General features: G+C 45.0%; 1 protein-coding gene across 5 annotated transcripts; it reads right to left on the reverse strand.

Annotated features, from left to right (window-relative positions):
* Positions 1-7775: 7775 nt before the first annotated feature.
* Positions 7776-10296, reverse strand: LOC123137486 (uncharacterized). Of its 5 annotated transcripts, none has more exons than XR_006468323.1 (4): positions 8951-10292; positions 8459-8511; positions 8238-8353; positions 7776-7986 (listed from the first exon to the last, which is right to left on the reverse strand). XR_006468323.1 is itself a non-coding variant. In XM_044557264.1 (4 exons), the coding sequence occupies exons 1-3, from the start codon at positions 10227-10229 to the stop codon at positions 8273-8275; spliced, it is 1407 nt and encodes a 468-aa protein (XP_044413199.1). In that variant the 5' UTR covers positions 10230-10294; the 3' UTR covers positions 7776-7986; positions 8238-8272. The 5 variants fall into 5 exon arrangements, 3 of the variants coding, with proteins under 3 accessions (XP_044413199.1, XP_044413198.1, XP_044413200.1); XM_044557264.1 differs by having other exon boundaries at positions 8238-8347; positions 8951-10294; XM_044557263.1 differs by having other exon boundaries at positions 8238-8350; positions 8951-10294.
* Between the last annotated feature and the right edge of the window lie 4098 nt (positions 10297-14394).

Raw genomic sequence — 14394 nt, forward strand, 5'->3', positions numbered from 1 at the left:
ACATGTTATATTACTGTGGTGGTTTAATACAACGGGCCTTAAGTCGCCTGTGGGCCTTAAGCCCTCTTTGAACCACCATCTTCATGCTTTGGTCTTGGGCTTCTTTCTGGTGAGTCCTCTTTGCATAACCCGGCCCCTCCTGGACGGCTTACACAAATAGTTATATCCCCAACAATGTGTGATTGGTTATCTTTGCAAGTCTCTTCTAATTATCAGTTTGGTTTGGCCTACTACATTATTGCTTGAGTTTATCCCTCTACATCATGTCATCTTTCTTAATGTGTTACTCTGTTCTTCATGAACTTAATACTCTAGATGCAGGCAGGAGTCGGTCGATGTGTGGAGTAGATGCAGAATCGTTTTGATCTACTTGTCACGGACGTGATGCCTACATACATGATCATGCCTAGATAATCTCATAACTATGCACTTTTCTATCAATTGCTCGACAGTAATTTGTTCACCCACCGTAATACTTATGCTATCTTGAGAGAAGCCACTAGTGAAACCTATGACCCCCGGGTCTATCTTTTATCATATAAGTTTCCCATCTACTTTTATTTGCATCTTTTATTTTCCAATCTATATCATAAAAATACCAAAAATATTTATCTTATCTTTTTATCTCTATCAGATCTCACTTTCGCAAGTTACCGTGAAGGCATTCACAACCCCTTTATAGCGTTGGTTGCGAGGTTCTTGTTTGTTTGTGTAGGTGCGTCGGACTTTTGAGGAGCCTCCTACTGGATTGATACCTTGGTTCTCAAAACTGAGGGAAATACTCACGCTACTTTGCTGCATCACCCTTTCCCCTTCAAGGGAAAACTAACACAGTGCTCAAGAGGTAGCAGACATCCACCCTGCTAGCCCAGGCTGCCGACCAGGAACCTATCCCAAGATCAACGAAGAAGAAGAAGAACTCCAAAACAAGTAAACATCGCTCTCACGTCATGATCATCGCATTACCTGTACCTGCAACTGTTGTTGTAGTAATCTATGAGCCACAAGGACTCAGCAATCCCATTGCCATGGGTATCAAGACTAGCAAAGCTTAATGGGTATGGAATGGATAAGTGGTGAGGTTGCAGCAAGCAGCTAAGCATTGTATGGTGGCTAGCTTACGATTACAAAAGTAAGATGAGAATTTACGCAAACGGTTGCAAACTAGTAATGATCAAGAAGTGATCCTGAACTACTTACGCACAAACATAACCCAACCGTGTTCTCTTTTGAATGCATTCGAAAAGAGACAGTTACAGTTATGCACGCGGTTGGTGTATTTTAATTGAGTTTAGTTCAAGTCCACTACAACCGGATATTAACAAATTCCCATCTGCCACATAATCGCGGGCACGGCTCTCGAAAGTTTATACCCTGCAGGGGTGTCCCAACTTAGCCCATGACAAGCTCACGATCCACAGAGACAATCCTTCATCGCGGGACATCCAATCAAACTTGGGATCCCAGTGCACAAGACATTTCGACAATGGTAAAACAAAACCAGCAAGACCTCCCGACATGCCGACACCCTGATAGTAGCCGTGCATATCTCGTCTCAGGCCACGATCGGATGGGTCAAGCTACGAGTAAAACCAGCCCTCGAGTTTCCGCGAGGTGGCCCCGTAGGCTGCCTGTTTGGGACCAACACCATCAGCACTGGCCCCCCTGTTTGTGTTAAATTACTCCTTGGGGACGCGACCCCCTATGTGAATTAATTAATTATTAGGTCTATTATGTTGAGCAAATGTTAAAACCAATGTTGGGCCTTGTTGGAAGAGTTTTATTCAAAGCGAACTGTTAAGAGGGGCCCATAAACCTCATCATGTTAGGGACGCAAAATCAAGGAACATAACACCGGTATGATGGAAACTAAGGCCACAAGAGTGGAACAAAACACCAGGCAAAACACCGAGCCTTCCACCCTTTACCAAGTATATATGTGCATTAATTAAATTAGAGATATTGTGATATCCCATGATATCCATGTCCCAACATGGAACAACCTGCAACTGCACCTGCAACTAGCAATGCTATAAGAGGGGCTAAGCAAAGCGGTAACATAGCCAAACAATGGTTTGCTAGGAAGGGTGAAAAGGTTAGAGGCTATCATGGCAATTTGGGAGGCTTGACAAACAAGTGGTAGGTAGCGCGACATAGCGATAGCATCGAGACAACTAGCATAGCAAAGATAGTAGTGAGATCCAAGGTGACGGTCATCTTGCTTGAAATCCCGCTAGGAAGAAGATCGAGTCATGAAGAAGATGAACTCACGTAGTCGAACGGATCCTCACAATCACAACGTTACCGGAACTATCAAGAAGAAGCAACACTGGAAAGAAGCAAACAACACGGTAAACACACAACTCAAAACAAGGCATGATGCTCATCCAAGTATGATGCATGACAAGTCTACATGATGCTACTCATGGAAAGAGAGGATGCATACAAGAACAACACATTCAAACAAGTTTAAATGAGGCCGGAAACAACACATAACAATTCTGGAAAGTCCCCATATGCAAATTTCGAAATTGGTACTGATCTAAACAAAACATTAAGTTAAAGTTGTTAAACAGCAAGTTAAGGTGCACCAAGATGATCTATCCGTCTTTCTAGTCAAGTTACATATAAAGTTCATTTAATTCGGAGCTACGGCCTAGAAGATATGAGCAAAACAAGCCAGACATGGCATTGATGAAAAATGCATACAAACATCAAGCACACATACTCAAATCAAGGATGCAACAAGATTAGATGAAACTACATGCAAAACCAAGCAAGTTTCATATAGAGCATACTCCAAACGGAGCCACGGTTCAACACATACACACGAAACAAGTTTAATGGACAAGTTGTCCAAAACAGCAACAAGGCATCTTATAAGCATCATAACAACATGCTACAAGAACAAGATGGGCACAAACATGATATGAAATTCAAGTATAGATTACATAATTCAAATAACATCAAGGTTCAGGTTCATAGGCATCAAAATTAAACAAATATGATCAATGCAAAAAAAGAAACTTTATAACACAGATTATGACTTAGTGAAAAACAGGGGATACATGTGGGCAGGAATAACATGTTGACATGTTGGAGGCATGAAACAAGCATGCTTAAGTGCAAGATCATGGCAAACAAAAGCATGTCATTAAAGTACAGGTTAAACATGGAAAAAAATGATTACTAAGTATCTCCATATAACATCTAGATCAATGGCATTCATCAAGACAAGTAGGTAAGTCATAACAGATTCTCAGACTTGGTGAAAAATAGAGCAAGGCTGAAAATAGAGTCATGGCGCACATTTTGAGGCAACAAAAGTGTATGCTACAGGAACATTACATGGCATCAAAGGGCATGGCAAGCATGTACAGATAGAGCAACACAAAACATGGTCACTGAGATACTACTAGAAACCACTAGAACATGATCAAAACATCATGGCAAGAATGCAAATGATAACAGATTCACACACTTCGTGGAATTTACTGGACATAGCAGAAACAACATTAAGTAGGCATGTATGCGAGCTTGTGCAACTCACCACAAAGCATATCATGACATATGAATACAACCAACAGCAACATGGAATGTTTGTACAACTACTCATGGCAATAACATGGTCATAGGATGCATAGAACACTAGCTATTCACATGGAAAAGAAGAACTTACTGTTAACAGGCTGACAGAAACATTATTTAGCAATTTTAGAGCATGGTTACAACAAGCTACAGTAGGCTATAGTTGCAAACAAGGGCTTGCATGGATAGAGCATAACAAGATATACAAAACATCCTTACTGACCATATCCATATTATGCATGGATTCACTAGTAGCATCAAGTTAACATGGCAACATAATATAGCAGGTTCATACTTAGCAGAAAACACCAAGTCACTGAAATCAGCAACAACAAGTAGCCTACTTTACAAGCTTGTGATAGTCACCACAGGGCACATAAAAATACATGGATTGCATCACTGTAAAGATGGCATGAATGCGCTCCTAAAACATCTTGACATGATGCTCAAAAGATAATCACACTAAATGCTATGAAAAAGACAAACAACCAAGTTATGACAATTTCCAACAGATTATAACATTTAGCATTTTTGCAACGATGATTAAGGCATCAAGATGAATAGTAACATTCATGCAAACTACACCACTATCTATAGCACTGAGAGATGAACATTTTGACATATCATGCACGGAAATCGGAGTAATATGCACGAAGTTAGAGCCACTCAAATATGCACACATGATGTTTAGAATTCAAGGACTTAGCCAAAAAATCACCTCGCAGAAACTGGGACGGAGGAGTCCAACAGGACGAAGCGGTGCAGCGGGGTGTTTGGACGGACGGCTTGGATGGATCCGCGGCCGAATCGGGACGACGTAGTTCGGGCGCGGGTCAACGACGGCTCCGACAAGGTGGGACTCCGGCGATGGCGGGGAACGGCGTGGGGCGGCGGATCCGGTGACCTCCCGACCGGATCCGGCGAAGAGGAGGCCATAGTGGCGAGCTCGGACGGCGGCGGGGTCACGCCGGGCGCCGGCGAAGTCGGCGAGCGGCGAAGCGGAGCGAGGATGGTGAGGCGCGCGGTGGTGGAGCGATGGCCGACGGGGTTGGGGACGCCGGCGGAGGCGCTAGTGCACGTCAGTGGTGGGGCGAAGGCGGGGTCCGGTGCGGCGGCGGAGCTCGCGGGGCCCGGTCGGGGTGGCACCGACAAGGTGCGGGGCGGCGCTGGAGCCGGGCTACGATAGTTGGCGCGGGCTGCGGAACGGGCGGCGACACTCGGGCGGCCGCGCGGGCCTGGCCTGGCCGCGCCTGGGCCCGGCGTGCCTCGGTGGCCACGGGCGCGAGGTGGTGGTGCGGGGCGACGTGGCACGCGCGGATTGGCTCGGGGGCAGTGGCTGGACATGTCCGGCGACTCAGAGGAGGAGGAGGCTAGGGTTTGATCCGAATTTGGACGGGGGAGGCCTTATTTATAGGTAGAGGGAGCTAGGAGAGGGCTATTGAGGTGCGGTTTTCGCCTACACGATCATGATCCGACGGTGAAGAGCATGGAGGGGTTTAGATGGGCTAGTGGGCTATTGTGGAGGGGTGCTGGGCTGCAGAGAGATAGAGGTCCGGTGGTTAAGGCGGTTAACCGTTGGGGCACCAAACGACCTCCAAATGGAACGAAATTTGACAGTCGTTCTACCGGTGATATACCAAGACCGCTCGTCAACTCTCGGCCCATTCCGAGGACCTTTTTCTCCCGCTCACGAAATGAGATCTGAAAGGTGCGGCGGGTGCGTGTGAGAGTGTCGGATTCCGAAACGGACAACGGAGAAAAAGACCGGATGCAAGTTTTGAAAAACATGCACATGAAATGCATATGATGACATGGCAAAATGCAACACGCAAGCGGATGACATGGCAACGACGACGAATAACAGGAAGACACCTGGCGCATCAAACTCGGGGCGTCACAGTACTACTACCTAGTTCCGCGCATCTCATTGATTCTACCTAGTTTCATCAATATCATTTAACATGCTTGCTTATCAGTTTGATTGAACTTCATTTCTCGTAAAGTGCTTGTGGCAGGAATCAGGGAATAATTATTGTGGATACTACGTTTGCAAGTTCATCTACAACGTCACGACCTCTAAGCGGGGCTACTCTGAAAAAAATATGAAGTGCGTAAGCAATAATTTTCACAATTTTATTTTATTACCATCATTTGTGTTGAGTTTCATTCATATAGATGTATTGGCCCTCTTCTTCAATTTAGATCTGGCAGATGCGGGATGAACTCCTAGCACAAGATCGCATACGAGCAATTCAAGAGAAATTCGCGGGATTCTTTCTTGACCACGTCATCAATAAAGCCGGAGAATACCATGTGGAAATTGATATAGACATGAGATGTTAGGGATTCTAAGAGATCTTATATTGTATATATGTAGCTAGTAGAGTCGGATAGATATACGAAAAATTGTTCAACAAATCTCTCAGAGAAAGAGAGGCGCACTCCTCTCTGTATATGTTCATGACGATCTTGTGTAATTAATGATTCCTTCATTTGCGTACTACCTAGCGTGTTGAGTTCTCTCTATACATATAGTAGATAGCGTCGACCAAGCACGGAGATAAGAGAGGTCACTTCTCTCTATTAGCTAGTTAACACAATATGGAACTCCTAAATTAACCCTTCAAAAACCCCTAACCCCCCCCCCCCCTAAAAAACAAAAATGTCAGCTAGTGCCAGCTGCTGACGCGTGGATGTCTTTTGGTCCCGGTTGGTGTTACCAACCGGGACTAAAGGCACTCGTGCCTGGGATCCCCGCAACGGCCACGTGGAGCCCCTTCTGTCCCGGTTCGTAAGCGAACCGGAACTAAAGGTTTTGGGCTTTAATCTCGACCCTTTAGTCCCGGTTCCAGAACCAGGACAAATGGGCCTCTGGAACCGGGACAAATGGGTCGTTTTCTACTAGTGTCCACTTAGCTTATTTCAGCCCAGGGGTTGCTGAGCTCGGCGTAGAACAAGCAATAGCCTTTTAGTCGATGCCTCTGCTTTGCCTTTAGCCGGCCCGGCGCTAAGCCACCTCGCTGTGACTTTGCATTGCTCGCGAACAGGCTGGCCAGAGCGGCGAAGACTATTTACGAATCTCTAAAAACATTTATATTTAGGAATGGAGGGAGTATCTATCAAGGTCTGGTAGCGGCCCATTGCACTTTATGTGCGGTGCTCATATCATCTTCATGTAAATGACTTTTGTCATTCGGGCTTCTATCCGTTTTGAATGCATAAGGTAGAGAGTTATCTACCTTTTTATTAAAAAAACATTCATAAATGAAAATGAAGTAGTTAATGGGAGGGCTACCGTTATCCTTTTTCTTGTATGTGTTCCTAAGAGAAGTAATTTGTCCTCATGTTTCGAGGTCTCAAGAAAAGGGCGTGGAAACAGTAGAAACTCTTGAATGGAAATTGAAAAAAAATGTAGCCCTAGTTCCTTCGGAAATGGTAAGATCTTTGGCGCAAGAAGAAGGGGCGACCCATATCATCTTGACTTGGTTCTGCTTCCCCTCTTTTAACCCTCGGCCGCGCCACACGGTCAAGCGTGGTTTTTCTTTTCTTTTCAAGAAAGCTAGAAGGGTTTCTGCAAAAGAACAGCGTCACGCGGCTTTTCTTTTCTTTTCAAGAAAGCTAGAAGGGTCGATATATTGTACTCCATTTTCTGGAGTACCGTACGTGTAGCCAAAAGGGCTCTGGCAGAAATCTCCACTTAGCTTATTTCAGCCCAAAAGGGCTCTAGCACAAATCTCCACTTGGCTTATTTCAGCCCAGGGTCCGCTGATATATTTATGAAACAGGGACATACAAAAGAAATCATTGCAAAAAATAGAATACTATGTAAAAACATACTCCCTTATTCCTTAATTATGAGATAGACAGGAATTTTGTGCACCATTTTGCACTTGAAGTGGCCTAATCACAAGAAACGTTGAACTTATCAACCAACCCACGGAATGGTACTACAGCATAGGGTAAGATATACTCCCTCCGTAAACAAATATAGGGGCGTTAAGATCACTACTACTTTAGTGATCTAAACGCTCTTATATTTCTTTACAAAGGGAGTACTTTAGAGTATAAGTACGTATATAGACATATCTTATTCACTCATTTTGCTCCATATGTAGTCCATATTGGAATCTCTAAAAGGACTTGTATTTAGGAACGGACGGAGTAGAACTGAAGGATCAATATGCATATTAGAATAAGTACGATGGTTTTAAATCATATTACTGACATATCCGATGCTAACATGGCATAGATACACAACTAGAAGGATCAATATGCATTAAACAACATTACACGCAGAATAAGCATGATGGTTTTAAAGCACAACTGACACACATCTAACTTAAATCATCATCAGTGCTTCAAATGAATGAAGATCCTTGTCCAAAACTTGCATCATCACTGCAAAAAACACAAACAAACTATATCAGCCTAATATTTATACACAGAAATAATCATAGGACATGAAATATACAAACATTAGTAGGTACGATGCCTGACAACCTTAATGAGCAATAATGCAGGCACATTTCTCTATTTGGATACCATCGACATCAAGATTTTAGACAAACTATCTTGTCTAAGGTGGTTTATATGGTAGGTGTTTTAAGTAATACATACTGCATACCAAGATTCACAAATGTTACTATGACCTGATAAGGATTGCATGAGCTTATTGGTGGCGATCCTATGGAGGTCGACTCAACCATATCGTTCTCTTTGTTCCATTGTCGAACCCCTCAGTATCCTCTTCGGCTGGAAACTGCTACTAGTGTTTTCCAGGAGCGATTGCAAAACCAAGATTTAGATAATCATACCTGAATAGGGAGGAATGGAAATACCAGCAGAAGAACATAAGGATAACAGCACATACCAGACAACGTTTGCCGTGAAAAGGAGTATCCTTCACAAGAGAGCTACGTCCATCTAAGGCATAACGAGCAGATAAACATCAGATTCATGATCACTTGTTCATCACTATAGATGACCAATCATAACACTGAACAGGCCAAATAGTAACAAGTGATTGATCATGCTGATTACTGAGGACCTACCCCAGACAATTTAAAATACTTTAGCCTAGGTCTTAACTACTAATGCACATACTGAATGTGGTTTAACCACCATGGTTTCAGTCTTAATAATTACTGTACAGCCTGAATAAGAACCACCATCGTTTTAAGGCTTAACTATTATTACTGTACAGACTGAATGATAACATGTGCTACACAAAAAAAAACGTGAATACCAAAATTAAATTTGCTCAAACCACAGCTAATTGATAAATAAACATATCCCCAAAAAGGACGAGGGGAATAACATGCCTCAGCAGTGTCACATGATAAACAGGTAGCGCTAATGTTACCTGATTCACCCTTGCGATAATTCTTCATCACAAAGGATATGTAGGCTGGATTGAGACGCATGGATATCCCATCTTTAACTCGCACCAGTCCTCTCACTGCTTTCTTCCACATGTCAACAGTGACAATCCAAGCCTCATCATCACGATAGTCCCACTTGGAGAGGAGGCAAACATAATCGCCACAGAGGATCGGACAAGCTGTTTGCAGGTCGCTCAGAGGCAACTTTTTAGCTCTAGAAGATGGTTTCAGGTTCTTGGGTGGCAAGGGTTCTGTTCTACCATGAGGAGGCAAGGAGACTTCTCCAAGTTCATCAACATGAATCTTACACACCTTTTGCCAATGGTCCCAAAAAATCTCCCGATACCATGTCACGAGCCTCCAACCAACACGCATGTGCTTTACCACCTTCATAGATGGATCAACTTCAAAATCATGGAGTACATCAGGATCAGGGATTCTGGTTGTGAAACCGAATAAATCTTCCAGCTCAACACACATGATTTTATAACTATCAGTGCAGGTGACATCACGTATTGCCTGTCCTGGCAATTCTTCATAGAAGTAGTGTTGGTTGTTGGGTAGCAGGTTCGGCAATGGAATGAAATGTGCCTTCACCGGATTTTTGACCACATTGCAGAAAAGAATCCCCTTCAAGAGATCGACATAGCCCACTTCTTGACCTAATGCAACCACCTTATCTGGAAAAACCCCTGAACGTGCCCAGGAGGGGAAATCTGGGAAAATATGCTCTTTGCTCCAGGTCCCGGTACTGCCTTCAAGCCTGTAGATGTGGAGTTCGCAATCCGCTGACTCCTTCCTTTTGAAAGCGGTCACGAAATGGCTCTTGCCGTCATCGTCGGGAACGACGCCTACAAGGTATGGATCTAGCATCTCGCGAACACAATACGAGCCAAAGTCAGGAAGCAGACTAAGCATCGGCCTCTTGAACTCCGGGCCTTCGACCATATAGAGGAAGAACTCTGGTGGGCCGGGTCCCACGAGATGGACACGGAAGAGGATGAAGTTCTCCGACGACCAAAGGATCTCAGGACTTTGGGTGAAGGGGTTCTCTGTGAGGTCGGGACAGGTAACATGGAAGTAGGAGATCGATGGCAGATCTTGTTTTGAGATGGTTACCTTGATGCATCCCATTTTGCTCAGCGAGACGCACGCTGTGGTCTTGTTAATGTCCACCGCGTCGCTGCACCCATATGTGCAGAGGAGGACGTAGTCGGGGCGGCCAATTTTGCGGGAGGCGGCGGCGAGGCGAAGGTCCATCGTTGCTCGTTGCTCGGGATGTTGCGATTTGGGGATTAGGGTTTCCGGGTGAGAGGAACCAGAAATTTATGCGCAGGCCAAGCTGGAGGAACCGACTTTGGGTTGAACCGACTCCAATTTGGTTCTGTTTTGTATGAATCCAGCCCAACCCAAAAATACCATATGTTGTGAACTAGGCCCATCTGGGCATCTGGCTAGCCCTACCGGTGGGCATTTCCTATTTTGCGCCACAGGCGCCAGTTAACGTGCATTTTTGTTAACTGGCCCCTGTGGCGTCCGTAAATGGGCCGGCCCATCTAAGCGCCAGTTGATGATTTCTTTTTTTGAAAATTCCATGAACTTTTTTGAATATCGATGAATCTTTTAAAATTTCAACAACTTTTTTGACTGATGAACATTTTTTAATATTGATGAACTTTTTTGAAATTTGATGAACATTTTTTTGAAAATGGATGAACTTTTTTTAGATTTATGAACTTTTTTCAGTTCAATAAAAAATTTCTAAAAATAAAAGAACTTTTTTTGAATTTGTAAGAACTTTTTTAAAATTTAATGAACTTTTTTTTACAATTTGAATGATTTTTTTTAATTTATGATTTTTTTTCAAAATTGATGAACCTTTTTTAAAGATATGAATTTTTTTAAATGGATGAACCTATTTTCTTTAAACCTGTAAACCTTTTTTGATTCATATTTTTATTTTTGTAACAAAAAAAACAAAAAAAAGAAACTGTGGCGGCACGCTAGTGGGCTAGCCCATGCTAGCAACGGGCGCCTGCGGCGCTGGATAGGAGCTCCCTACCGGTGAGTCTATTTCCGGGAGCGCCGGATCCGCGCCTTAAGAGCATCTCCAGCAGTTCGGCCCTTCAGGGGTTAGAAATAGCACCGCCTGGGTGTGCGCCGGCGAAAAATTCAGCGTGGGGTGCTCAGGTTCCCAACCGCCTCCCAAGGTCGCACCCCGAGCACCGATGTCGACCCACTTTCGATGCAAATTGGCCCATTTTCAGCCTGTTTCGACTCATATTCGGCGTACTTCAGCACAGATTCAACCTAAGCTATTTTAAATCACATAGTTCATCACAGAAAATCAATACAAATCAAATAGTTCATCATATCATTACAAATCAAATAGTTCAACAAATAATAAAAACTCATATTTCATCACACATCGAGCTAGACGTTGCCCTTGAGCCTTCATAGGTGCTCCACTAGATCTTGTTGCAGTCGTTGATGCACCTGTGGTTCTCGGATCTCCTGACGCATATTGAGGAAGGCAGTCTAGGTTGTCGGTCGCTGGTGATCAACTTGGGCAAGAGGACACTGCCTGTAATATGGTTCAGTGTCAAACACTAGCTCTTCCTGCTCGCTCTCAATGATCATGTTGTGCAAGATGACACAGCAAGTCATGACCTCCCACATTTATCTTTCGACCAGGTCTGAGCGGGGTACCAGACAACAGCATATCGAGATTGGAGCACACCAAATGCCCACTCGACATCCTTCCTGCAAGCCGCCTGACACTTGGCAAAGTAGGAGTTCTTGCCTCCTGGCATAGGGTTTGAGATAGTCTTCAAAAATGTGGACCATATCAAATAGATGCCATCTGCGAGGTAGTATCCCTTGTTGTAGTGGCGCCCATTGACCTCGAAATTCACCGGAGGAGCATGACCTTCAACAAGCTTAGTAAAGACAGGGGAGCACTGCAGTACATTGACGTCATTATGAGTTCCTGGCATACCAAAGGAGTGTCAAATCCAGAGGTCGTGTGTGGCCACTGCCTCAAGTACGACACTGCAACTGCCTTTGGCGCCTTTGTACATTGACGTCATTATGAGTTCCTGGCATACCAAAGAAGGAGTGTCAAATCCAGAGGTCGTGTGTGGCCACTGCCTCAAGTACGACACTGCAACTGCCTTTGGCGCCTTTGTACATCCCCTGCTAAGCAAATTGACAGTTTTTTCATTTCCAATGCATGAAGTCGATGCTTCCAAGCATCCCAGGAAATCCTCTTGCTGCATTATGTGCTAGGATCCGAGCAGTGTCTTCAGCATTTGGTGATCGCAAGTATTGAGGTCCAAACACTGCCACCACTGCCATGCGGAACTTGTACAAACACTCGATGATGGTGGACTCGGCCATGCGCCCATAGTCTTCTAGTATATCACCGGGAGCTCCGTATGCAAGCATCCTCATAGCTGCCGTGCACTTCTGGAGTGAGCTGAATCCAAGTGTGCCGGTGCAACCCTTATTGCACTTGAAGTTGCTGTCAAACTCCCGAATGAAATTCACAATCTTGAGGAAGGGCTTCCGGCTCATCCGATAACGGCGCCGAAATACTTTCTCGTCATGCAGTGGAGCATCGGCGAAGTAGTCGGCGTAGAGCAATAGCCTTCTAGTTGATGCCTCTGCTTTGCCTTCAGTCGTCCCGGCGCCGAGCCACCTCGCCGCGGCTTTGCATTGCTCGTGAATAGGCCGGCCAGAGCGGCGAGGACCATGAAGTGTTCTTCGTCCTAGGCGTCGGCATCGGCTTCCTCCTCCAGCAGCGCCACGAACGCCTCCTCGTCGTCGGAGTTCATCGCCGAGCAGACAAATCACCGAACACCTGGCGGGCATGGCTAGGCATGGCTGGTGCTGGCGTGGCCGGAGCGCCAGGAAAGCTCGCCCAGAAGCAGGAGTAGGCGCTGCCGCGGCGGACCCTCTCTTTTATCGACGGGGAGATGGCCTTTCTAGCGGCGGTAGGCAGGTGGGTGGCACAGGGACCGGCATGGCGGCGGGAGGTGCAGTGCGCGCGGGGAGGGGGGCGAATCTAAAGGTGGAAGAAGACGATTTGGCCTGACAGTGGTGGCCCATGCGCCGTTTTCCCTTCCGCCGGAGCCCCCAAGCGCCACTAGTGCACCGGGTTCGGCATGGGATCGCCAGACCCAAAAATGGGCCGAACCAGCGAAAATCGACATCCTGTTGGCGTGACTTGGATTATTTTTTTCCGACGTCGGCGGAAGAAAACAGGCCTGGGGACTGTTGGAGGCGCGGCTAGATATGCTCTTAGTGGCAACCACTGCAGGATTGCAATTCTAACGCACTGATGCAGCAGTTCTCTCAGGTTTTCTCACCGTTGCTTGACGGAAAAGTGAGCTTACATTTTTTTAGGATAGGCACCCACACATGCACGGGAAGTGAATAAGATCTCTCCTTTTCTGACTACACATGGAGTTCCTTTCTAGTGTCGGAATATAAAACGGAATTTCTTATGTAAGAGTACCGGCATAATTATATATTTATAGATGTAATAACATAGCAAAAGGGCTCTCTTTCAGCATCGATCCGAATGGACGCATGTTGCTCGACTAAAAATACTGTGAAAACACGTCGGACTGACTAGGGTAGCCGTGGAATAAAGCACTTTTCTCTTTCAGAAGAAAATAGAAGGAAACAAAGTGCTTTAGCTTCACCACCTCTAGTGATGAACATTGTTTTTTTTTTTGAGAGAGAGAGACGTGATGAACATTGCTAGGACGTAGCTAGCTTAGGAAAATCATGACTAAACTTTAGACCGGAGGAAGAAGAACCAGTGTTCTAGTTTCAACCATTACTGCAAAAGCAGCAAAGCACTAGTAGATGCCTTGTACCTGCATGCATCTTTCGCGCTCCATCGTCACAACATGTAAAAAGGTCTCACGAATTGTGATGAAAAGATCGTTCGTGTGTCCACACTCGTAGTTTTTTCTTTGTATAGTAGGGTGGAATTATTCTCACGTTTTCTTAGTTTGTAATTATGACGATCTATTACGTACTCCTTCCATCCCATAATGTAAGACACTTTTTGACACTACTGTAGTGTCGAAAAACGTCTTACATTATGGAACGGAGGGAGTAGCTTTCTAGAAATTAAAAACAACAAGTTACGACTAGCGTCTAGGGGCGTTGTATTGTGCGTTGGGTGTGACCTTGCTTGGGCTGTTATAAGAGCATCTACGACCGGACTCAAATCCGGGCTCCTATACGGTCACGTCCACAGACAGTGCCCGCCGGCCCCTCATATCTGGCACCGCATCACATATTTCAAATGCGGATCCTCAAATCCATACAATTCATATACGTCGATCATACGATACAAATTGTCCGAATTCAACGGTCCGAATTAAAGCAAAGCAAATCATAGTTTAAC

Source organism: Triticum aestivum, chromosome 6B (genome assembly GCF_018294505.1).
Source record: "Triticum aestivum cultivar Chinese Spring chromosome 6B, IWGSC CS RefSeq v2.1, whole genome shotgun sequence".
Taxonomy (NCBI): Eukaryota; Viridiplantae; Streptophyta; class Magnoliopsida; order Poales; family Poaceae; genus Triticum; species Triticum aestivum.